At 40.4% G+C, this 24,726-nt stretch overlaps 1 protein-coding gene across 1 annotated transcript in view; it reads left to right on the top strand.

The window, feature by feature from the left end:
- The window catches only part of oca2 (oculocutaneous albinism II), a 39,404-nt gene extending 15,446 nt beyond the window's left edge, over positions 1–23,958 (top strand). The window contains exons 14-23 of the mRNA XM_070909248.1: positions 3,921–4,053; positions 5,893–6,040; positions 6,666–6,723; positions 6,883–6,991; positions 10,482–10,609; positions 11,241–11,300; positions 12,100–12,204; positions 13,396–13,489; positions 14,246–14,339; positions 23,871–23,958. Coding sequence (XP_070765349.1) covers positions 3,921–4,053; positions 5,893–6,040; positions 6,666–6,723; positions 6,883–6,991; positions 10,482–10,609; positions 11,241–11,300; positions 12,100–12,204; positions 13,396–13,489; positions 14,246–14,339; positions 23,871–23,958 — 1,017 coding nt within the window. The remainder of the gene's footprint in view (positions 1–3,920; positions 4,054–5,892; positions 6,041–6,665; positions 6,724–6,882; positions 6,992–10,481; positions 10,610–11,240; positions 11,301–12,099; positions 12,205–13,395; positions 13,490–14,245; positions 14,340–23,870) is intronic.
- The last annotated feature ends 768 nt before the right edge of the window (positions 23,959–24,726 follow it).

The raw sequence follows: 24,726 nt of genomic DNA, 5'->3' as shown, positions 1-24,726 counted from the left end.
TTGTCTAATTTTTTTGCATGAACTTTTAACTTTTTACAGTTTACTTTGAAAGTGTTTCATGAATTCAGTAGTGACATTTAAGTTAGTCCCTGATGATTTCTCTTTCTCAGATTTTCTAGGTTGTTTTCCTTTTATTAAATCATTTGTGTGGACATTGGGCACCCAATACATGTAATGATAATAATATTTTTTTTAATTTATAGAGCGCTTTAAAGACACTCAAAGACACTTTACACAACAAGTTAAAGAAAAGATCCTAGAGAGCTAAACATGTGTGTTAGGTAGTGATGCACTTACTGTATCCCTTAAGGTGAGAGTTAACCGGCAGTCGTGTTGTTGCAGATCCAGACATCCAGCTAATATAGACTTCACAGTGCATACACATTTATAATGTACATACAGACATTTGGAAGTATTCTATGGGTATGCACTGTTGGTACATTTAATTTGTGTTTGCTGGGTTGTACATGTGTTATCTCTGTTCGGCACAATCTCTCGATGTATTTATACAGTCGTGAGCCGTGACCCTTATTTATGTTGATGCGCGGTTGATGAATGGAGACGTTAGTGGCAGTGAAACCAATTTATAGTTTTTGCTGCTGCCATCGTAAATCACAGGAATTAAAAATGTTAAAAGAGTGGAGAAAGAAACGGTGACACCTTCCTATTTCAAGGTACCTGCCCAGTGTTACATACTGTCTCATTGTCTTCCTATGGCATTTACAATATATAACACTGGGGAACAATTTGAAAAATAATTTCTGTTGAGTTAGATTTTTATGCTGATTAAAACTAAAATTGGCATGCTGATTCCAAAATTGCAGTCAGTTTTTTTCTAGCACGTCAAGTTTTTTCTCCACAGCTTACCCTCCATATAAGCAAAATTCCACTGATTAGCTGTAGTAAGACTTGCCAGCTGATTACGATTGGACTCATCTACAGCTACGTGGCAACTTGTTTGTGCAATCACAATTGAGACAGTGCAGTGAGAGGTGTGTGCAGCTCCCAATAGGTCAGTACTATCACACACATATGTGTTAAGTACAGTATTTTTCATATTTTTTAAGAAAACGCGGATCCTATAGTTCAAAAACTTGACGTGATAGAGAAAAACTGAGATCAGTTTTGGATTCCGCACCCAAAAATTAGTTAAAAACAGCTGTCAGACCTAACTCAACAAAAATTGTGTTCCTCAGTGTAATTTGTACCTCCTCTTTTTTTTTTTAGCATAACTATAACTATCTCACACGGTGCATACAGTCATTATAAGTCCCCTCTTCTAGCACATTTAATTACTTCTAATGCCTGTATGGAGTCAGACCTTCCCCCTTGCTACAACACGCTCACCTGCACCTCAGTGGCAGCTTGCGTCGGCCTGGCTCTAGTCTTCTATAAGTGCCGTGCTAGGGCACACTGGAGACCCTTTCTTTGGGATTAGTGTCTGATTAAACTTGTGAAGGAGACAGTGTCGCTCCTGATGCAAGAATGTGTGAAACCATGTAACGGAACGGCCAACTTTCTTACTGTGGCGGATGATGCTTGGTTGAGACCTTTCGTGACAATCTATGTCTTCGAGATATTACAGCGTTTGCCATATATAGAATTTATTTTGGCAGCCCATTGAAATATAATTGCCCCTTCCTAAACGGATTTCTTTTTAAAAATATTTTTGTGTTCAATGTGCAGTCATATTGATTGAAAAAATGACTTTCCTGATTCTGTATAAAACCCTGTGCACACCATCAAGTCTCATTGCTGTGGCACATCATACCTGCATTTACATATTTGTTCGTTTGACATTGGGACTAGAATGAAATTGACTTCACGGTGCACTCCTGCAGTGTTATTCTCTGTCACCCCATGGTATTTTGGGAAAACCATTTAGAGACAAGTTGTCCTCTATTGCACAGATTGTGACAAAAGTGGTGTCAGTAAACAGCAGTTAGAACATTTTGCTGAGTTAATCAGAGCAGCCTGTCGCCATCTGAAAAGGGCAGTGACTTGTAGGCTCCTCTCATAACCTTCACTCTTCTTGTGCTCAGAGGGGCACCGTGCTAGAAGACATGACATTTTCCCAGCTGCTTGATGTGGCATCTGTTCGCTGCGCGTGACATTTTAGCCTTCGCGGGTGCAGGCAGTATGTGGTCTCCTCTGGTACACTGTAGCTCCTACCACACCAGGCTCCCACGACCCACTGTCCGGTTTGTCTTGGCTCGGTTTCCCTGGTGACAGGACCGCGGGGACGCAGCAGCGGCGCGCTCACTCAGTCATGTCTGGCCTCTGATAAGGGCAGCTTGTGTGTGCATGCGGGGTTTGCTCGCCCGCCTGTTTGTTTGCATGCTCGCTTGTTTGTATCGAGGAGAGAAATCCAGAGATAGAAAGAACGGCACAGCAGTGAAGTGTGTGTGTTCTAGGCGATACTGCCCCTCATCAGAGTGTTGTTGTATTTGATTTGTTACAGAGCAAGGCAGCATAGTGCATACAAAATCTCTATCTCCTTTTTTTGGTATCATTTCATTGAGGGACGCTGGGGACTCTCCTTTGCCAAATGGATCTCCTCCAACCAGTCAGAAGTGTTGTTGTTGACCCTGGCTCTGGAATATAGTTTACGGCTGCAAACAGAGATACATTACAGCAGCAAACACACCCACAAAACTTTAATTCTTTAATGGTTTGCTTTCTATATGTAACAGAGATTTATTGGACTGAGACAGAAGATATTCCACATATTCCAGTTCTTTGGGTTTTTTGTTCTGGTCTCTTGTGTCTAGGAAGACTTTCTTTTTATACCAGGCTTGCATGAGCAGCTATCCTCAACCCACGAGGCTGCCCCGAGGGTCACAGCAGACTGACAGAGCACGTCTCTATGGAGGCATGAATAAAGGAGTAGTCAGACTGTATGAGCGAGGCAATGAGGTGACACAGTGATGAAATTAGATTGCGTGACATGAAGGGAACCTTTGCATTCAATCTGCTGCACAATTGATGAGATGTTTAAGAGCTGTTGCACACCTGCCACAACACTCTTCATACTCAAACTTGATTTGATACTTGATATCTGATATTTTGGATCCTTCAGGTTATATGTGAGCATATCTTTATCTAGGTTTATCCTGCCGCATGTTTCATTGTATCACCCCTCCTCCTTTGTCTTTTGTTGCAACTTGAAATTGCAAATCCTGTAGAGGTCACTATTAACCAGTTTTATCTCTATTCTTCATACTCTGCAAGTATAAGGAATAAAGACTGTGAATCACTCACATCTCAAAGGCTGTATTTACAGGCTTTATCATTTAGAAATGGTAGATGACGTCATACAAGGACACATTTCCAAGGATGTGTCTGATAAAATGGTGTTCTTTGGGAAAGATTAGCTCTCAATTTTGAGGACAACCTCAGCCGGGGGCTGCTATTTCTTACTCATGCAGGAAGTACGATGTGCTCCATGCCAAACTAGAGCTTGGTGGACTTGGAAAAAAACCTTGAGGATGCAATTATCACCGCCCTATTGTGTGAAATAATCAAATCCGTTGCCTTTTTATGTCGTTGCCGCAGGCTGCACGCAAATATAAACTTCTATTGCTCATAATGCCACTTAATATAATGCCGCTGTATATCTTAACAGCTCTATTCTTGGCCAAACGTACAGAACTGTAATTATTTGAATCACTGTATTACAGTGTTGTAACACAGATTAGTGGTTATACCTGCTCACATCCTTTTCTTTGTCTCAGACATTGAACCGTTCAGCTGAGTGATGCTTTCTCAGAAGACCACATGACTTGCATACAGTTGTTCTTCTTTTTTTCTCACCAAAACTGATGTCTATGCACTAATGCTTACATCTGAATGAAATCTTGGAGCGCTCTCTATCTTAAAAGGCTTTGTTGTCTAACACATTGTTGTTCTTTGTCTCACAGGGGATTGATTTTGCCAGTTTCACAGGTTACATGTTCCTTGGAATATGCCTCGTCCTTTTCACCTCCTTTCCTTTCTTGCGGATGCTCTACTGGAATAAGAAACTCTACAACAAAGAGTCCATTGAAATAGTTGGTGAGTTATGATGTTTTTTTCAAACTCATATGGCTTAAAAGAAACAACACCTTTTTCTGTATAGATGATCATGTTGTCACAGGGCTGAAATGTGAATTTCTGCTCTTGATGTGGCACAATCTAAAATCAATTACGACGGCTTTTGATTATTATCATGAAGTGTATTAACCCCCCAAGAACATCAGCGCACATGCTACCCCCATACTCGAGCTACTCACCGTCTCAGACGATGCAATGACCTCATAGAAACTTAATTAACTCTGCATTATGGCCTCAGCCCTCCAACTCCCACACATGATGTATAGTACCCTCTGTCTCAGGTGATTTCCACAGTATTGCATTGACATTGTCCTCATCGGATGACCCTGTCATCTCAGATAAAACATTTCTGTTTTATGGCGTGCTTATTAATGCTTATTGATAAAAGGGGAGATCTCTCTTTGGTCATGATGTAATAGATAAGATGTTAGTGTTTATAAAAAGGTTTACAGCCACGTTTAGGATTTCTAAGCCCAATTTTGGTCTCAGTAAATGTAGTTAGAAATTAGTTTAATTAAAGTATGCATGCTGATAGGCTATTCAACATCATTTACCGGAGTGGAACACCTTCACCTTTTGCTTCTTTGAGCCGCTCGGCTCCCTCAAGAGTCTGGCGACTCACCCATTTCAGAAAAACCCCTTTACTCTGATGTTATCAGAGCTGTTATCTTTGACTAGCTGGCAGTAAAAAAAACGGCTTCACTCCTCCAGGGAGCAGGCTGAGAGCACCACCGGACTCCCATCTTGGTTCTGATCTTTTTTTTTCTGATTGTGCTATTGTATAAAATATTCAGCTAATCTGTTTCACCACAGTTCTTTCATATATCTCCTTAATTATCCAGCCACAGAGGAGAAAATGATTTGGCCATCCCTCAAGACTTTACACTGTCCATAGGTAGAGTTAGATTAGTTGATAAGAATGAAAACCACAGGGTGTGTTTTGTCTGGATAGTAACTGTGTCCTCCACCCTACAATCTATTTGCTGCTGCTGTGGATCTTTGCATACGAGACCCCGGGGATGTAGATAATGGGCAAACTAATAAAACAGGGATATTTGTGGGAAATTGTTTGCAGTTCTTCCAGAAACACAGTCACCTCTTATCAGTACTACAGTACAATACTACAGTGTCCCCCCTCTGAGAGAACCTCAGCAGGGGATCATTAAAACAGAGAGGAGTGAGGAAGGCCGACGGTTAGGGGCTGTACAGTCACACTGTGCCCCTGGCAGATTGAAGGAAGCCACCGATGATCACTGCGGTGACTTTTCAATGCAGGCCTAATAGCTCATCTGTAAATCCCACCCTGTGGATTTTCCGCTTCTCCCGCCAACCTGGCCTACCTTGGAGAGCATGCAGCTAAATCAGCTCAAAGCCCCCGCCAAGACTGGTAATTGTGCAGATTCGCTTACAGGAATGTTTTTTTCCTGTGCCGGTTAGATCCCATTAAGGTCACCTAGCAACCTTCCCGAAAAAGGATGGCACCTACTGATATCTACACAGGCGTCCAGCTCCCTCAGGCTGTATCTCTGCTTCAACACTGGCTGTTCCTGAGCTGGTCAATGTGCCCATCGCCTGGCTGCATTAGTCCCTCTATGGGGGCTCACAGCATATTGACCGAAAACATCTTTATATCCTCTCGGTCAGCCTCGACTCCGGGAGCTATTACCAACCAAATCCCCCACTATAAACACGCTACACACTGTTACTAAGCTTCACCACTGTAATGACTGTGTGAGCCCACATCAACACATACTAAACAGGTGGCTTTCTCTCCTGCTCTGTTTGTCCTGTTTTGTCCAGAACTCAAGCATGAGATCCTGGTTTGGAGGCAGACGGCTCAGCGCATTAACCCTGCCAGTCGAGAGGAGACAGCTGTGAAATGCCTCCTGATGCAAAAAGTCCTCAACCTGGAAAGTCTGCTCCGCAAGATGATGAAAACCTTCCAAAGGTTAAAGAAAAAGCACTGAAAACAGAAAATATATCTGTCGTTGTTACGAATGTTTTTTATCTCCTCTCACAGAAACACATTTTCTGTAGTCCAACATTACATTACAAAGAACTCAGTGTTTATTATAATATTGCTTTGAAACTTTTGAAATGAGAAATGAGATATCTAATGTATGCCCATGAATGCAAATTTAGTTGAGTTTATTTTAGATTTTTGAATTGTTTAAAACACACCATAGTACTTAGCAATTTTAGTTTTTTTTTGTTTGGTTATAAATAGTTATTATTATCGAGGAAGGGCGAATACAAGGAAGTCCAATAATAGTTTCTGTTTTTGTCCCCTTGTCCAAAATGTTTTCCAGACAGACATAGCAATTATAGCACAAACACAATTTCATACCACCTGCCCCTTAAAATCTAGTTTTTCAATGAACATAGAGAAACTTTCTACTTTCAGCAGATGGATGTGAAAATATCCTTCTAGTGTCAAACTCTGCACAGTGAAGCTCAACCATCCACAAGAAAAACATATTTTTGAGTGGAGGGGGATGTTTTTTTTTTTCCTGTTTATTGACACTCAGAAAAATGACATTAATATGAGATTAAAATGTTGCTGTTTCTGACAGACAAATTTCTCAAGAGGATAAGAACTGGGAGCAAAACATTCAAGAATTGCAAAAGAAGGTAAGCTTTCATACTTCACCTCAGACAGATTCCTCACCCACTGTGACGGCGGTGCATTGATGTTATCTCAATAATGAAGTTGGCTTAATCTTTGAAACTTTGCTTGAGACAAATGCTGTCAGTCGTGCGATAAAAGAACATATATTTTCTCCTCCACAGCACAGAATAACTGACAAGGTTCTCTTGGTGAAGTGTGTGTCCGTCCTTGGCGTGGTGATCTTCATGTTCTTTCTCAACTCTTTCCTTCCCAGCATTCATCTTGATCTCGGTAAGCGCAGCATCTCATTATTACGTTTGCTGTATTTTCAGGCCCCATGGGGTGGTTATAGGGTCTGTCATGTAATTATGAAACACAGCTTCCTCTGTCCTTGCATTTGAAATGAGCCCAAATAATGGGCTGACTAGCAAATACAGTCAACAAATTACATGGATACTGAGCTGCATTTAGACCCATCGCACATCTATTCATGTGCTGTAATGCTCAAAGCTGTGTAGATGAATAATGTTCCAGTAAAACTACAATATGCACAACTTTTGACCTGAAATTGAGTGTTTAAGTCTCAGGAACAATCCAAAAGCTGTTTAAAACCATCATACAGTAAATTCATGACAGCTATGACATCCAGGTCCTTACAAACATTGGTAACTGTCACGCTCACACATCAATGATTTGTCTTAAAGCTGCTTTAATCAATATTTTTATAATAACTACGGATGAAATGACTACAAGTAATGTGAGAGATGTTGCTCTTTCAGCTTATTATTTTGGCTTTCTGGCCTTTACAGTTCAGATTCAATCTCTGGCTCACTCGTTAATTTAATGTTTAGCATTTCTTCAATGAAAAAGGTCTAAAAACCCACCTTGGGTAGTGCTAATAAAAATAACTTCTGGAGTCAAAGGCCCAAACTATTTATATCATATTGTAATGCATGTACAAAATATGGTTGTATAAACCCAACCATGGTTTTATTGTGGTTTAACTATTTGTGAGAAATCTCAGAGGTCCATCAGTATCCAATGACAAACCTATTTAAAAAAAGTTCCAAGGAGGTTGTTGTGGTGAATGGAGCTGCAGCAGCATGTGGTGTTAGCATGAGAGTATCACTGTCAGGTTATAAAGTTTCTGTATCAAGCACACCTGAATGAATATGATTGGATGATACCTGTCAGTTGATGCCTGGACAAAAGCAAGCCTAAAAATCTGTCTTACTTGCATATTTTGGGTCTGTTAGTAAATCCGGACATGTGGTTTACGTTGAGGGTAACATCGTCTCTGTGTGACGCTTCTGACTGCGATGTCTCTGATGTGTGCCCGGCAGTTGACCTTAACAGCATCTCATTAGCGCTAACACTATCCCTATACGAAGATGGCTGTCTTCGTACACACCCTGTCATCCCTCCCCTCGCTGCTGAGGCCACTCCGTCACCAAACATGCTCACTTAATTACAGCCGCTGCTCAGGTTACCTCTCTGTGACATTTATTAAATGGGAATGACCCCCCTAGCAGCGTGTTTTCTGTCCCTGTGGAGGGGATAGGCGCCTGTCCAAACACGGCTCTCATTAATGTGCGCAGGTCACAGTCACAGCCCGGCCGATTCATTCACACGTGTTTTAAAAATTGAGCCTCATTAAAATGTCATTAACTTCACACGCTAAGATTTAATTTCAGTCTTATTATTACCTGGTCATTTGATCCCTCTAATGCGTCTGCGCTTATGTGAGTTACAACTGTGGTTTGGATAAAACTTTATTGATCCCCGTGTAGAAATCAGGAGAGTGTAGCAGTGAAAGTCATTTAAAAGATGCTAAAAACACTGCGCAGATTGTCAAGTGAGAAAGGAACCATTAAACATTTAAAGAATTAAGAGTTTTACAGATGTTACTTTGACATTTAAATTGCTTTGAATCTTTAGGGTATCTGAGACATCACGGTTTCTCATCTAACCATATTCTCAGTAGTGTACAAGTTACTCGAGTCAGAGCACAAATCTCTTTATCTCTTGGCTTTGGCCTTGTGTTCATTTTCTTTGTGCTGTGTACCTTATGGACAGCTGCGTTGAGACTCGTTTCGCAGCACATTTCCTGTCTCAGACACTGTTGTCTTGCACCCGATAGATGAGTCCATCATAAACTGCTCAGACTTGCCTAAAAGCTCTTTTTAATTGGAGAGCTCTTTGGGTTTGTTGCAGCCTCGGGAAACATCAATGTAGTGAGGAAATCTGTTTTTGTCGATATTTGTTGCTGCTTGAAAGAATCATAGAGCGTTGCAGAGGTTATTGGGTTACTTATTCTGACTTGTTTTTTTAATTTGCTAGATATTACTCAATGTAATCACAGGGAAGTTATTATTATTCATTGTTTTTGACAAAAATTGGCATCTAATGGAAATGACGATTCACTAAAAACATAGCTAAAAATCTAGGTGACACATACATCAGAATAGTTTAAATGAAAAATGTATTTGTATTACATTAACATTGCCTTTCATTGACGACTTTGCTGTTTAGGTTCACTCTCACGACCCTCGTTGGTGTTTTGCTACCTGTCCAGCACCAAACAGCAGTGGATAAATAAATTAATTATATATTTATATTTATATATTTATATATTATTATAATAAATTATAACTTCGCTGCAATAGGCAACTATTTGCTAACACGTTTGCGACAACAACTTAAAAAGGTGATATATCAATTTTATGTTCACACTTTGTTGCGCTGCCCCCAAGTTGCCAAAAAATAGATTTTTTAAATAGATTTTCAGTATTCATTATAACTTTCCCGTTGCCCAGTTGTTCATACTCATTTCCAGCAAACTCTGGCCCACATTTACCCTAAAACTCCCAGCTCTTGCTGAACTCCGGCCCGAGACTACCAGGAACACCTGAGCAGGTTCTGAACATGTAAACATGCTGCAAAAATGTCGAGTCTTATCAGTCTCTTTTGTCTCCAATCGTCCCTCTGTCACTCTCCCTTTTGTGTCCTTCCATTGCTCTTCTTTCTTCACTAATTCTCATCAGTTGTGAAATTATTTCCCCAAAGGCCTCGTCCAAGGCAATTACTGGTGCTCACCTGTTTAATCAAATTTTCTCCAAGTGGATGCACACTCTTCCCTCTCAAAAACACTCTCTAATTGTAAATATCAGCAGGCCGATGCCAACTTTTGTCCTCTAGACTAGAATGTGTTGAAATGACATTTTTTTGTGATAATGAATGCGTTATCAAACCAGACTTTATTCATTGTTTCCAACAAGTACAACTTCATGGTATGATCTGTTTATTACATTAGAGTGAGGGCATGCGTTGAACCCTCCTCAGCAGATTGAATTCTCACATGTTGATTTTCTGGCATTTTCTTTTTCATGCGTACATTTGTTTTAGATATTTGTTGATCATATGGAACAGCGAAGATGACAAACAGTGGAAATGGAGACCTACATGCATAAACGCAGCGGCGGCATCTGTAACATTTAGTAAAGGTTGCTGTTCTTTTTTGAGACTTGTGATTAAAGGCACATTTAAGTGAACAGAGAGCAGATGGAACCTCATTCTGCTGGATTAATTAACACTTTTTAATCATTTAAAAAGTCTTCTAAGTATCCCCCTGTGTCATGTGCGTTATGTCCTCTTGTTATGAATCTGTGAAAATCTGCCACATTGAGCTCAGTGTCTGTTGGATAAGACCAGGAAAGATTTTTTTTATGTGTGTAAGAGTGTTTTCTAGCTGTAAAGGGAGATGTCTGGTTCTCTTTCTCAGGTTGGATTGCCATCCTGGGTGCACTGTGGCTCATGGTCCTGGCCGACATCCAGGACTTCGAGATCATCCTCCATCGGGTGGAGTGGGCCACGTTACTGTTCTTTGCCGGCCTCTTCGTTTTGATGGAGGTATTTAACATCCAGCCCATATTTTTGGCATTGACTGAAAGCCCATTTATAATTCTTTCAAGAGATTTTGGACCCCACACAAAATAGCAGAAACCAAAAACTGATGCCAAACAACAACTTTTGCTTAGAGCCTCCATTTGTCGCATAAGGTAATTATAACAAATACAAAGTGAGCCATAACTTGGATAAATGTATAGCTGGGCTCCCCCTCTGACAAGCATCTTTATAAGATACTAAAGGGAAAACAGGATCAGTGCTCAGATCTCTTGACAGTAGACCGGGCAGTGACAGAAATTCAGTCAGTCAGTGAGCTTACAATCTGAAAAGTAATCATCTATTTCTTTACCCATGAGCCTCAGAGTGAGAGGATGAAAAGAAAGAGTAATGTCAGCAAATCCATGCTTTGCTGTTTCTCTCCTCTGAGTCTTTCATATAGACCATGTGTTGAATGCATCTAACATTGTGTAGTGTCAGACAGCAGTCCCCATCAGGAATGGCCTCTGTCTACTTAATGGCCACTAAATAAAACCCAAATTGCTTTTCTTCTCCTGGTTTAATCCCACCTATAATTAATTCTCCTCAGGTTTTCTTTTTTATTTGTCATATTAATCTTCTCCTCTTCATTTTTCAGGCTTTGGCCCAGCTGCAGCTTATCGACTATATTGGAGAACAGACAGCTCTGCTTATAAAAGTGAGTTTTTCCTTTTGATCCTCAACCTCAACAATCATCTCTCAGGGCTCCATGCAACTGGCATGAGTGATAATTGGGCACAGGTGACATGGTGTCGCATTTCATGCATATTGATTTTGTTCGGGCACAGCTCTGAATTCAATTATTTTGTTTACATCTGATTCCTGTCAGCAGTTGAAGGGGGTCTGAGGTAATTTTCACCCATATTCTAGCCTGTGTGCATCATGCAAGCGAGGTGTCTCTAAGCAGAGAATTGCACCAGTAATAGGTACGTCAGCTTGTGTTTAGACTGTGGGCCTCTATAAGTGTAATAATCACACATGACAGGTGGTGTGCTATTCATGGTTCCTGACCTGCTCAGCCTCCCCAAACAATGGACAACATGCTGGGTAGAATTGCGCGGCCTTTCTCTCTTGATACAAGAAGGGGGACAGCAGGTGAAAGGAGGAGATATTGTCTCCTTTAACCCGACCAAGCGTACCCAAGAGAAGACTATCAGGAGGGTTCAAACAACATCATGCTTGTCACATGCGGAGAATTGGCCACGCTGTGTACAGCAGAGCCCCGAGATAAAACTCAAAGGCGACCCCCAACCCCACCACCTGTGGCCGTGTCACACATTCAAACAGCTTCATCCTCTCAGCCTCCGCTCCCCGACGAGCGGTTCAGTGTCAAAGAATGAACATAATTGGTGTGTTTGATTTAAATCAGTGACGGGCTGAGGAGGCAGGGGGGCGTGTGCATCTGAGGAGCAATGAAAGTAGCAGTTATCTGTCGCTCTTATTATCTCCCCTCTCAGGCGGTGCCAGAAGACCAGCGCTTGGCTATAGCCATTATCTTGGTGATGTGGGTCTCGGCTCTGGCCTCGTCTCTCATTGACAACATTCCCTTCACTGCCACCATGGTAAGAGGCTTCGGCGTGATGCTTTCATTTCACACAAACACAGTTCAAACAGGTCATATTGGTACATGAAGTAGTAAAGAACTCATCACAAATCATTTGTTTATTCGTTTATTACTTAATCCCAAAATTGTAAAGCTTGGCTAGCTTGCATTTAGCCACGATAAATATTGTAATCAATATAACCAGTATGGAGTGTTTTGACACTGGTATGTTTAACACCATTTACAGGTGTAACTATTGTTGAGGTGACATGTAACTTGTTCATCCTTTTAGGCTGGCTAGTTGAATTATTGTAATTGAAAATTGAAATTATTTCGGTAATTATTTTCGGTTTCTGTAAATAATTACAGAACCAGTTTGGGATAAATAAAAGAAAACAAAAGAAAACAAAAGAAAAACAGTACAGAAGAAAACAATGCAACATAGTTTAAGCTACATATCTTGTTCAGGTCCAAAAGGTGATTCATGTTCTTTCTTGTGTATTGAATACATACAAAAATCAGAAGTGGATTTTGTTACCTTTGGACAGAGCCAGGCTAAGTCTTTGTACTAAACTAAGTTAGCAGTTGATGATAGCATTTAATGTAATCCTAATCCTTAATGTAATGATTCTATGGCCTTCTGCAAGTATTTATTTATTTTGTTCATAGATCCAGTAAATACGCAGTGATGCTTTCCTAACCAGGGGAGGATATTTAGATTGATTTAAGTGTATGCATGCTCTGTTAGTATGGATTTTGAAAGTGAATCAATCATGCAACATCTGGTTACACCAGCAGGAACTAATGGAAATATTCAGTATGCTGCACACAAAAGCTTTAATGTTTCATTTGTAGACTCACATTCATGTGAGTAAATAATCCAACAATCTTCAGGAAATTCTAAAACGGATGGGACATAGTTGAGTACACACTGTTGTGCCATCATGGTGGGATCTGATCTGGCTCATCACCTACTGTATGTTGCATGTAAAACTCATCACATCATATATGTGTACGTCTTTGGGGGTTGCTAGTATTGGAAAGTCTGAGACAGCTTACTGTGTTTTAGACACCAAACTCAACTGAAATAATGTTTAGAAATTCATTCACGCTAATTTTCTTAACGGAAAAGCATTGCATATAAAAACGACCTTCTGCCAGAGGGGTTAGGACACTAAAAGCAGTGTCAAATCTATGTGTGCACTTACAGATTCCAGTTCTCATCAACCTAAGTCAGGATGCAGATGTGAACCTGCCATTAAAACCTCTCATCTTTGCCTTGGCGATGGGAGCCTGTCTTGGGGGTAAGCCTCTATTTTTATCCTCTTTATGTAATAAACAAAGAAAACTGAAAATAGGGTATGAGACTGATTGGTTTTGGGCTAAAAACACACAACAACATTTCAGAGTTCCCTACAGTCACTGGGTACTTTACAGTCTAGGTGTGGATCTTTATTGATGGCCTCTGCCAGAAGGAGACATCAAATGCTCGAGGTGACAGCCACACTTTGTACAGCTGTGCAGCTCCCCTGGGAGGTCAGGCTGTGCTTTTTTTGTTTGAGAACAGCCCCTCAAAGCTTGCCTTATTCAGGCTCTACCACACCCCAGCGGCCGGCCCTTCAGCACAGTGTAGCTCTGTTTGTGTGTGAAGGCCACAGAGAGAGAGAGAGTTAGAGAGCTGTCATAGTGTCTCAGTTTAATCAACTGCGCTGTGACAGGTCCTTATCGATCTGCAGTATGATGTTGCCACCGCCCAGCTCCATCCCCACACTGACACCTTTTGAGATGTGAGCGGTATCGAGCGGCTGGATGGATACGCACCCTGACTGTCAAAATGTTGCCTTCAGTAGATTAAAAAGAGTAAAACTTTATATGAGATTAAAGCTGAAAGTACTGAAAGATGATGATTCTTAATGTCGTTATTATCGTAGCAGTGCATAAATGTTGAATACTTGTCCTTTGCAACTGTGCTCACGCTTTTCATTTGTGTGTTTTTGTTTTGTGTGACTTTGAACTTTTTGATTAACAGTTGTCCTTAATGTTGTGTTCCCGTCTCTTAGGAAATGGCACATTGATAGGAGCATCAGCCAATGTTGTGTGTGCGGGAATTGCTGAACAACACGGTTACGGCTTTTCCTTCGTGGAGTTCTTCAGGTAAGCTCTCTCTCACGCCTTCACAGCACTAAACGTAATAAATCAGAAGTTAGAAAAATGAACGCCATGTTTTAAACTCTTGCTCCCAAAGTTGCTTTATTTTTAGTTCGTCGCTTGGGGTAATGTCAGACTTGTGCATCGTCACTGTGAATCCTGTACCATAGGCTATACTGCCTAAAGGGGTGCTTACATGTTAATGTCCATCATATGCTATGATGGGAGGTGCCAACAATTTGTATTGAGTTGCCTGAGAACATTTAGAGATAAGCCAAAAGTCTCACATTTCAGATACTGAATTGCAAATGGCCGAGTTTCCCCAGAGTCCTGTTCATTGAAATGTGTATCATGTGCTCTCCTCTTTGAGGGCATGTTGCTGCAACTCTGAGCACTGGGATGTTTAGTGCATCTGTCTAAGCAGGACCAGGGTTTTTTTAAGGGTTGCTTGACCTTGCTCAGGAAATAGACAGCAGCAACCCTTCTGTCAGTAAAATAGCTTCAGGAAACAACCTGGCAGACATGAGTTAATGTCATCTGGTCTGGGCAGGGATTTCAGACTGTGTCACTGAAAAATGTTTACTACAGTGAGTGTGGAGGAACTCAAACTGCAGCCAAATCTGCTCAATTGTCTACAGAAAACAACAGTCTGATACACTAAGTCATAGTGACATAGTGTTGTGACTGATTGAATTGATACTGAGTGAAACACTCATAAGAGCTTGATTTGAGAACTCTCTGGTGGTTTAAAAAATGTGAATGGCAGAAAAATGTCATTATATCTCAAGCAGGATGTTAAGTAGGCTGCCTCACAAGTTGCCACCTGCTCACCAATAATTTCCAATCTGCTGACGTAACAGCCAGACATACTTTGCAATTTGCTCGTCGGACAAGTGGAAGTGGTCAGTGATGTTGAAAGTCGGATGAATGCGAGTCTGATTAGGTTTAATGTGCAATCGCTTGGAAATAGCACGTCATTAGATTTATTGAACTATCAAGTGTACTGTACGCAATGATGAAAGGAGATCGAACGAGGCCGTTCCTTGTGGGATTTTGTTCTGGAACAGATTATATTTGAATCGGTGACTTGAATGTCAGCAGTTGGGATTTACATGAAATTTATATTTTAATTTGTCCAATATTTATTGGACAATAAACACCTAAAAAACTAGTGACATTCCCATGAGCCTCAGCTGTACTTTGCGCTTAGTGCTAATTCCACTGTTTTATCGTATACATACGGAGGCAGAGAGACTGCAGCTGGGAGAAGCAGTGAAGGAGAGAGAAGGACAGAGCATGAGATGGAAACGCAACTTTAAAGACGACAACAGCCTATTTAATATTTCCTCCAAGTGTCAAAACAGCTCGGCATCTGGTCTAAGTTGCCAAAACTTTATGCAATTCAGATGAAGTGTGGCTGGGATCATTTACATCTGTAGTCTTAGAAAATAACCCGCCAAATAGAGGAAATTTCAGTGTTTGTGCCACAGATGGTGATTTGCAACAGGTTTAGTAAATATCGCCTTTTTGTTTCCAAATAAATGGTGGTCATCGTTTTTACAGTTAGTGATGAAATGATTTGCGAATTTCATCAATCAGCAGAAAATTAATTGACAACATTTCTGACAATTGCTTAATCAATTGAAGTCATTTATGAAGCTAAAATGCCAAACATTTGCAGGATCTTTTTTGGTTTCCAGAGGACAGGTAGTGAGATCGTGGCTGGTGTTTACAGAGTCATTGTCAGTTTCTTGTTTCCTTCTCACTCTGCTTCAATGTTCCGAAATAAATAATAACAGTTATCGTACTGTATGTTGACAAATGTGTTATTGCACTGAAAAGACTCAGGGTTGTCCATCTGCATGAGATTTCATTGAAATTGATAAGAACAGTTGCAGCCTGTCAGCTCAGTTTTTCTCACACTGTAGCCGTGTTTACAGTTAGGGAGAGATGCATCGCTCTCGGCTGAAGCAACGCCTGTAATTGGCTGTCTGTGGCAGGGGGTCACAGCTGTTCGGAGAGACAGGTATGGGGGAGAGAGGTCTGTCTGCGACTGCAGGCAGCTGGGACTGACTAGTGCTGTATCAGGTGGTTAAATCCAGGGCCCAGATGAGCCCACAGGGATGTGGATGCCTTTTTGATAGACCATCACAAAGGAAAATGAGTGGCCTGAATAGCTCAGCAGTTAGTTGGTATGGTCCCTGTTGCTTCCTTCATGCCTCTGGGCCCTGATCAAGCTCCTCTCCTCAAACCACCAACATGGGGAGCATGCACCTACTCTGGTACTGTATATATGTGCTATATGGTAGACCAGCTCGACAGGATATGAAAAATAGGCGCTGTCATTCTACAGAGAATTAAAGAGAATAAAATACCCCAAATACATAAAAAATAAGATAAAAACAAATAAAACACATAAAAAATTGGCTTTTTCAATAAAAGGCTTTAAAAAAACAGTTAAGTGTACTTAAGTAAAGTAAAACAAAATATACTTCAAGTATCAAAAGTAAACGTCCTCATCTTGCAGAAAAATGGCCCCTATGACTGATATGCAGTATTATTGGTGCATAAATAGAATTTTAATGGTTGAGGTGGAGCTGGTTTAAACTACTTTATATACAGTTACAAAAATGTAATAACCACACTGAACCACTTTTCAGTTTTTGATTTTTACTCCTGGTCCGCTGTTCTGTGCATTGACCACCAGGCACAGTAAACCAACAGAGTCTCCAAATCAAATGAGTTTCTCCAGACCTTCTGCCCTCTCCTCATGTCGCATCATGTGACATAATTAATATTCCCATTCATACAGCTCTCTGCATCTGCAAGGGAGACCTGTGCTGGGAACAATGATGCCCTGTACTAGAGACTGCAGGTGTGCTACCTTCATTTGCAAGTAATAACCCTAACCCTAACATGCACTATAATTAGAGAAAAGGGATTACATAACAGCACAAAATATATATATATATTTTCGGAGGTACAAAGAATATTTTAAGTTCCACCCTGTAGCCTTAACCCTGCACATTTGAGCATTTTAAAAAGTCATACAGGTTATTGAATAGCACAGGTCAAGCATTGTCATAGGGAGCAGCGCTGTCCCGTGTCAATGACACACACAGCCTCCACATTCAGACGTCCCTCTGGTTTATCTAAAGAAAGACTTTGAGATTTCATCGGGACTTACAAAGAGCTCCCATCATATCCAATTAAATCAGTGTGTGAGATCACAAGGTACGATGGGGATTTTTAGACAAGGTGAACCATGTTGCTCTCTATGCCGTATTGTGACAACTTTTTCATCTGCCCTCCGTCCCCTCATGCTGTGCCTGTGACGGGGAAATGGGTGTTGCTCAGCAGAGATTCACTTGTGTAGAGGTGACCTCAGCTTGTCTGATTATGATAACAGTTCAGAGATTCCTTACTCCATCCATCTTAAGTGGACATTCATTCGGCAAAGACAAAAGTCACAGTGGTCTCATGTTAATGGACTATTTAAAGGCCTTCACCTTGTAAAACCATATTTCCAATTTTTTACATAATATATGTATTTTGTGTATAATTTAAATACCTATATATATATGACACTGGCAGTGTCACGTGAGCCTGTTTCAACGGTGACAGTTTGTGCATGCGTGGCTCTGTAAGCCCTGTAGCAGAGTTAGCATTAGTTAGAAACACACCACAGCTAACACAACAACACAGTATGGAGTGAACTGTATACTCCCACTAGAGATCAATATACACACCACTGAGCTGTTGTGACCCTCCATCTATGCTGCTGAATCCTACATTACTATCCAGCTCTGGAGTGTTTTATAGCATTGATTCTTTAGCCTGGGGGCGAGTGTGGTGTGTTTTACAGTAGTGGTCTGAAGTTTTCTGTTCAGCAGCACCACTTAACAAAAAGCTCTAATAATCAGAGCCTGTAACCAATGTGGCTGTGGGCTGTACGCTATCATAAAGAAACCAGCAGTGCAGAGCAGTGTTATTCCTAGTCAGCCATTCATTGCCATTGTGTGCAACAAAATAAAACAGCTAATCTTCGTACACAGTTGGAATACAGTATGTGAAATTGACTTGTGATTATTTCTAAGGTCAGCCATCAATAGCATACTGTGTGACAGCAGTTATAAGTTGTTATCGGTGGTAGCATTACATTTGCCAAACACATCAGTTTGTTTTCATCTTAAAAGCTTTTTTTCTTTTAACATTAAACGTCCATAATTTAGTTTCAGTTGGGGAAGTTGGTCAGGGGGGAGTGAGTTGCGATGGCGATGGATTTAGCGGATATGTAGAGCTGGACATCATCGGCGTAGAACTGGAGACCATGACAAAAAATGAGATTATCGAAGGGGAGCATGATGAGGATGAAGAGGAGAGGGACCTTGGGACAGAGGTTCAAATCAATCCATAAGATCATTGTTAATGTTAACGAGTCAACATTTCAGTTTGTCCTAAGAGTAAGTTTTGTGACGAATAGGACAGACCTAAAAAAACAAAACTACAGAAGTGACTGGTCAGGTTCTTTAAGATCCATTTAAAAAGGCAGAGCATAGCAAATCTTTGTTTAGCTTAGCTGACATGTTTACCTTTCCCTATGATTTTTGTTGAACATTTTTTCTCTGAGGTCTCTCATTATTCTCCTCCTATGAAACCTTTGATGTGTAAAGAAAAATGATAATCACCCTGACCTTTGTAACTCAGTTCAGTTGGCTACGCAAAAAGTTTCAATATAAATGCACCACCACGCTGTATTGAAATCATTATTAATGAGCTTAAGTGCTTGACTTGCCTCATTAAACCTTAGTACTAATTTGACATTTCCACATGCATATTAAATGGAAACTGCATAATTTTATTCATCTGAATGAAGAAATAGTTGCAATAAAGAGTAATACATTGACACACAATTATCAGATGTGCACACACACACACACACACACACACACACACACACACACAACATTTAGAGTTGAAGGTCCTCTGTACTTCTTGTATGTTTTTTTTCTCAACTTCTTCAGTGCAGAACATTTATGGGACATCCTGAAAGGTCATCTTAAAATAGGAGTTTGAACTGGCTTCTGAATCAGGACCTTTATATAAGAGAGATTCAATAGAGAGCAGATACAATAGGCCAATAGCTGCTAACTCTTTCAAATTCTTTGAACAGGAAACAAAATGCACATGAATAGCTTTTCAAATGATATGATTGTGTTTTGATATAGACCATTTTCTGTATTATCTGTATTTTTTGTGTGTGGAAAAGCATTTACCAAACCCATTGTTGTTTGTTGGAACTAGGGCACAGCATTAAGTGCTGAAACTTTTTCTGTGAGATATGAAGTCGACCACACATTAAACTTTGCCTAGCTGTCACAAATATCTTAAATAAGGGACTCATGTAATATATCCTTAATTGGCCACATGGGGGAACTTTCATCAGAGTTCAAAATGTTCAATCACATTTAACGTCAGTAACTCTGACCTATGTGAAGCTTGGTACACACATTCTCTGGGGATGCTGCTTTTGTTTAGAGACCAATTTGCGTCTAACATGCTGCATATAAGCACCAATGCCACAAACAGCAAGCTTTACTACATTGCTTGCATAAGTCGGCATGGGCAGTCAGTGCATTTCATATTGGATATGATTTCTTCCATTTAACCGTTTATCTATCATGTTGCAAAAAGAGTCAAAAGTTTTATAATAATCAGGGTTAAATAAAAAGGTATAATAAAAAAGGGTTAAACCACATTTACACATATTTAACATTCCCAACTCAACTGTATTTTACATTCATATTGTACAGATTTCATAAAAGGCAAGTGTATGTGGGAGAGTTAAAAAATAATACAATAAAGTCATGGGCAGCTATGACTCACTGTCCATCAAATACTGAACATCAGTGCTTAATGAACCAAACCATATACACTTACCAATACTTAATACTTTTTTATTATACATAGCTATATGCCACTTGTGATACATATCTGTATGCAACTCGCCAGGAAGAAAAACCACCGTTAACCTTGTTTATATTTTTGGCATTGTGTATATTTTGGATATAAATTTGCAGATTTTGGACATCTATTATTGATATGTTTATACCAGTACCTTTATTGATATTTAGTATTTGCACTCTATCCTACTTCACACTGCAACTGCTGCATAAATTCTATCTTATGTTATTTTGATACTCATCTCAGGCCTTAAGATCCTCTAAGAATGAATCCTGCCCAGCAAACACAAATACACACAGCAAAGAGACATGTAACCTTTTGCATCTCTCTAACCTTGCCATTTCACATAATTGTCTGCGAGGCCCTGTCTGACCTGAGTGTGTCCTACAGTAGTTATTGCAATGAAACACACATCAGCGTCACTGAGAAAAATTAAACTATGCCTGCTGGTAAAACTACATTTAGACCAAATGGAATATAAAGTTGTGTTTATGTTTGATGCTGGCCAGTGGCCAAGCAAACAGCCCATTACCTTATTGTTATCATGAATCATCATCATCATAATTGGCCATGCATTAGAAATAACTGGCTGTTATCATGGTGTCATTAATCTCAATAGCAAGATTAGCACAGTTAGTAAACAATGATGTAAACCATCATCAGTGGGAGGTACGGCGACAGTAGGTTTATGGTTATTTTCTGGTTTATTTGGTCCTGACTTGTTTATTAAGTCTATCATTCACTCAGCCTCACATCACACACTGCGCCATCACACTAGTAAGCAACATCTGCTCTAAATTATGTTTTAGCAATATGGGTTCCCTTCCAGAGTGCGAATTATACAATGACAGTCTCACAATCCTTACAGTATCTGGCTTGTTTAACGTAATGTCTGCAGTCTGTAGATGATAATAAATAAAATCCAATACACCAACTCAAGGGGCAAAGTATTCTAGAGCCAAACTGCCAGCTTTCTTCTGTAGACACCTGACACAGTCTAATTCAGAAACTCTGAAGATAAGAAAGTAAACTGTATTAAACTACCTAGCTAGCTAGCTACTTACATTAACCTACAGCGTCTCCATTGATTTGCATGACGCATGTGAGCATAGACTGTAATTCGAACCATTTTCCCTTCATTTTTCAGTAGTGGCACTATAGTTTTAATTACTTCTTTGCTGCTTTGACAGAGAGTCATTGCTGGCACACTAAATATGCATGTAGTTTCTTTCCTCATTTTGTCCTCCAAAACTGATCTGTGTCAGAGACCCGGGGGCAAACAGATCTCTGGCACCTCAGAGCACCAAATGACAAACAAGCTGCAGTTCTGGAGCCATGTAAGGACACATTTCTAAACGTATGATGACTAATTAAAAACTAGGAAAGCAGTCTGATTAATACTACTTATACGATACTACTTAATACAGTTTTACATGGTTACTGCTACTTTTATGGCATTGCTGTTGCGTCGTGAAGCTAACTAAATTTCAGTCATTGCAATGAGAACAGGGACGGCCTGGCGACAAACTTAAGTCTGTCACAGGTGTCCAACTTTGGACTAGTCAGTTGTTTGTAGGCACTTGAAGGCGTTTTAGATTGTTTCGTCAAGCATGATGTGATTTCATTTGGCAAATAATATGCAAGCCTGTTGTAACATCGCAGCGGGCCTGTCTTGGAGCAGCAGATAGTCAGCAGGAAGACAAACCTTCACCTGCAGGCTGAGGTGTCCTTGTGCAACACGCTGAATTTATACCAGCTCCATCAGGGCTGTGCAGCTCCGACCTCCCTGAGCAGCGGGCTGAGTGAAAGGAGAGTTACCCCATGGGGCTCAATAAAGTGTCACACATCAGAATAAGTATCAGTTTTATTGGTCAAGACAGTTTTCACATACAAGGAATTTGACCGTCTGTGGCTGCCAAAGTTCAAAATAGGTCTAACACAAAGAACTTTTGCTAAAGTTTCATGAGACATTTGAAAAGAGGCAATAGGTCATGCTTCAAGGTGCAGCATGTACAGACGTGGTAAAATGATTTATTTCCCACTTATTGTAATTTGCTTCTTGTCTCTTGACCTCAAACCAGAAAATCTGCCTGTGAAAAAGACAGCGGCATTAAGTTTGTAAATGTCAGCTGCACAGAGACAGCTAATTGATTCAGCATTGAGTGCTGTTCCACTTGTTTACTCTGTGGTGTGCTTAACAAGCTGTCCGATGAAAGAAATGAGAGAATGACAGGGAATATTCACACATACCGCAGTCTTAATCTTGTGCTGATTGTGTGGACCTGTTGGTATTTAGCCTGGCATTGCCAGACCAATTCGCGAATGCAGATTGGTCTGGAAGCTCTCAAACCTTGATTTCCAGGGGGCGTTATCAACGGGTGCAGAGAAATGCCTCTGGATGCTACAGCCAATCACAGCAACGAAACGTGTGAGGTAGCGGTAGGCTGCTAGGTTAGGTAACTAGTTTGAACATCCAATTCATGTGGCTTCTAGTTCAACATAAGACATTTGGCATGACATTATTTAGAACACTTACCATTTGTACCTAACATGAACTACCGTCCAGTTCGTTTACTGACGCGAAAGTGGATTCAGAACATTCCACATCTGTGGCAGCCATCTTGGTTGTTTACCAAAATGCTTCAACGGTGCTCGTCTGTTAGTCATTGTATCAAACTCGCCCCATATTAGATAAACGGTTGTGACCAGAGACCTGACCAGGGCCAGGCCAGATGGAAATCTGTCTGAGCTTGCAGGTTCACAGGCTAGTTGGCATCCCCAATGACATTAAACTGGACTTTCTATGAGGAGGGACACAAAATAGTTGTAGAGGGAAACTGCAATGTCACCAAAAAGTTATTCATGAACAAGTTGTTTCGGCCATTGTTGGACTGTTGAGATGTTTGTTGAATTGTTCTGACAATTGTACTGTTCATTATGGCATGAGACAGTGGGTCCAGCAATCTTTTACAATAAACAAAAGAAATGGAATTAATGAAATGTTTACGGCTTGTCAGGCTCATTTCTATGTTGTTCGACTCATATGGGGGGGGGGGGGGGGGGGGGGGGTTATGGTCAATGACAAATGACCATAATTGCCATTTATGTAAAAGTTTGCATGTTACCATGGTAACCACTTACATTGACATCAGCAGGCTAATGTTTTAGCATGTTAACATGGTAACATTTAGCATGAAGCTCCAGCTGAGGCTGTTGGGACTTGGAACATTAGTTTTAGATGTATCCTGTCAATAAATTAAATAAGTATTGAACTGTAAAGTCTGACCCTGTAGTGGCACTTGATGAAAAGCCTGGGGTCCATCGAGGTCATTAGGATTCATCGTCTGGGGACCACTGACCTGTTTATGACTCTGGATATAAACGTAGGATCATATAAACGTATCGTCACTTGTGCCTCCATTGACAGTTTCTCAGTAATCCTTCAAACGCTCTCTGTTTGACTGGATAAGGTGAATGTACTGTACATACTTTAAGGTGACCAACATTATATTTTCTTTCCGTAAGAATAAAATGTTCATTCATGACATTAATCTGGTCTCCTGCTTCTTACAGGTTAGGATTCCCCATGATGATAATGACGTGTATGATCGGCATGTGCTACCTGCTGGCCACCCACATCGGACTAGGATGGAACATGTGATCTACAGCTGCCGTACAGAGCCAAAGAGACTGTGTGTGTGCATGTGACCACTCCTTCAAGCTTTTAGAGTTCTCAGCTCACTATAATGTGATGCGTAACCTGATTGACTGATCAGATTACAGGCACTATATGAGGCACAGCAGCCATATTTTGGAAAACGTCTTTGACTTTGACCAAAACTTTGAATCCAACATCCAATATGAGTGTGATGCATTAGTTCTTGGTGACTGGTCCGCTGTCACCCTGTTGAGTTTGACCAACTTTGTCAAAAACTTGAACATTTTGTCCTCAGCAAAGAGTCAATCCAAGGGAAGGAAATGTGTCTTTACTGGAACAAATGGTCCCACTCCACAATGCTGTACATGGTGCTACTGCCTCAGTGGGTCCAACTGGTGTTAGTGATTCCAGCTATGGCCTCTGATGTCAGACTGTTCATTCTTTTGGAAATCTACGTGGTCTGTTTACAAAAAAAGCAACAACTCATTTATCTAGAAATGTTTTACACTGATTTGCTTTTAGAGACTTTCAGGACACTGATCAATTTGTTTTAGGCAAACATTTCACCCACGGTTTACCAAAACTTATGTTGATATTTTAAAGGAACCACAAGATCCAGTGAAAGGGATTTTATAACGGTTAATGTCTAATATTTTTTTGTCAGTTGCCCAAATCTCAGTGCCTTGTGAATGAATCTGAAAAAAAAAATGAATAAAGCAGCGATTAAATTGGAGAATAGCAGAGTGATTAAATAAAACAGATGTAGACTGT

The sequence above is a fragment of the Enoplosus armatus genome, chromosome 7 (genome assembly GCF_043641665.1).
Source record: "Enoplosus armatus isolate fEnoArm2 chromosome 7, fEnoArm2.hap1, whole genome shotgun sequence".
NCBI classification, from domain to species: domain Eukaryota; kingdom Metazoa; phylum Chordata; class Actinopteri; order Centrarchiformes; family Enoplosidae; genus Enoplosus; species Enoplosus armatus.
This window is presented reverse-complemented; position numbering and strand designations above follow the sequence as displayed.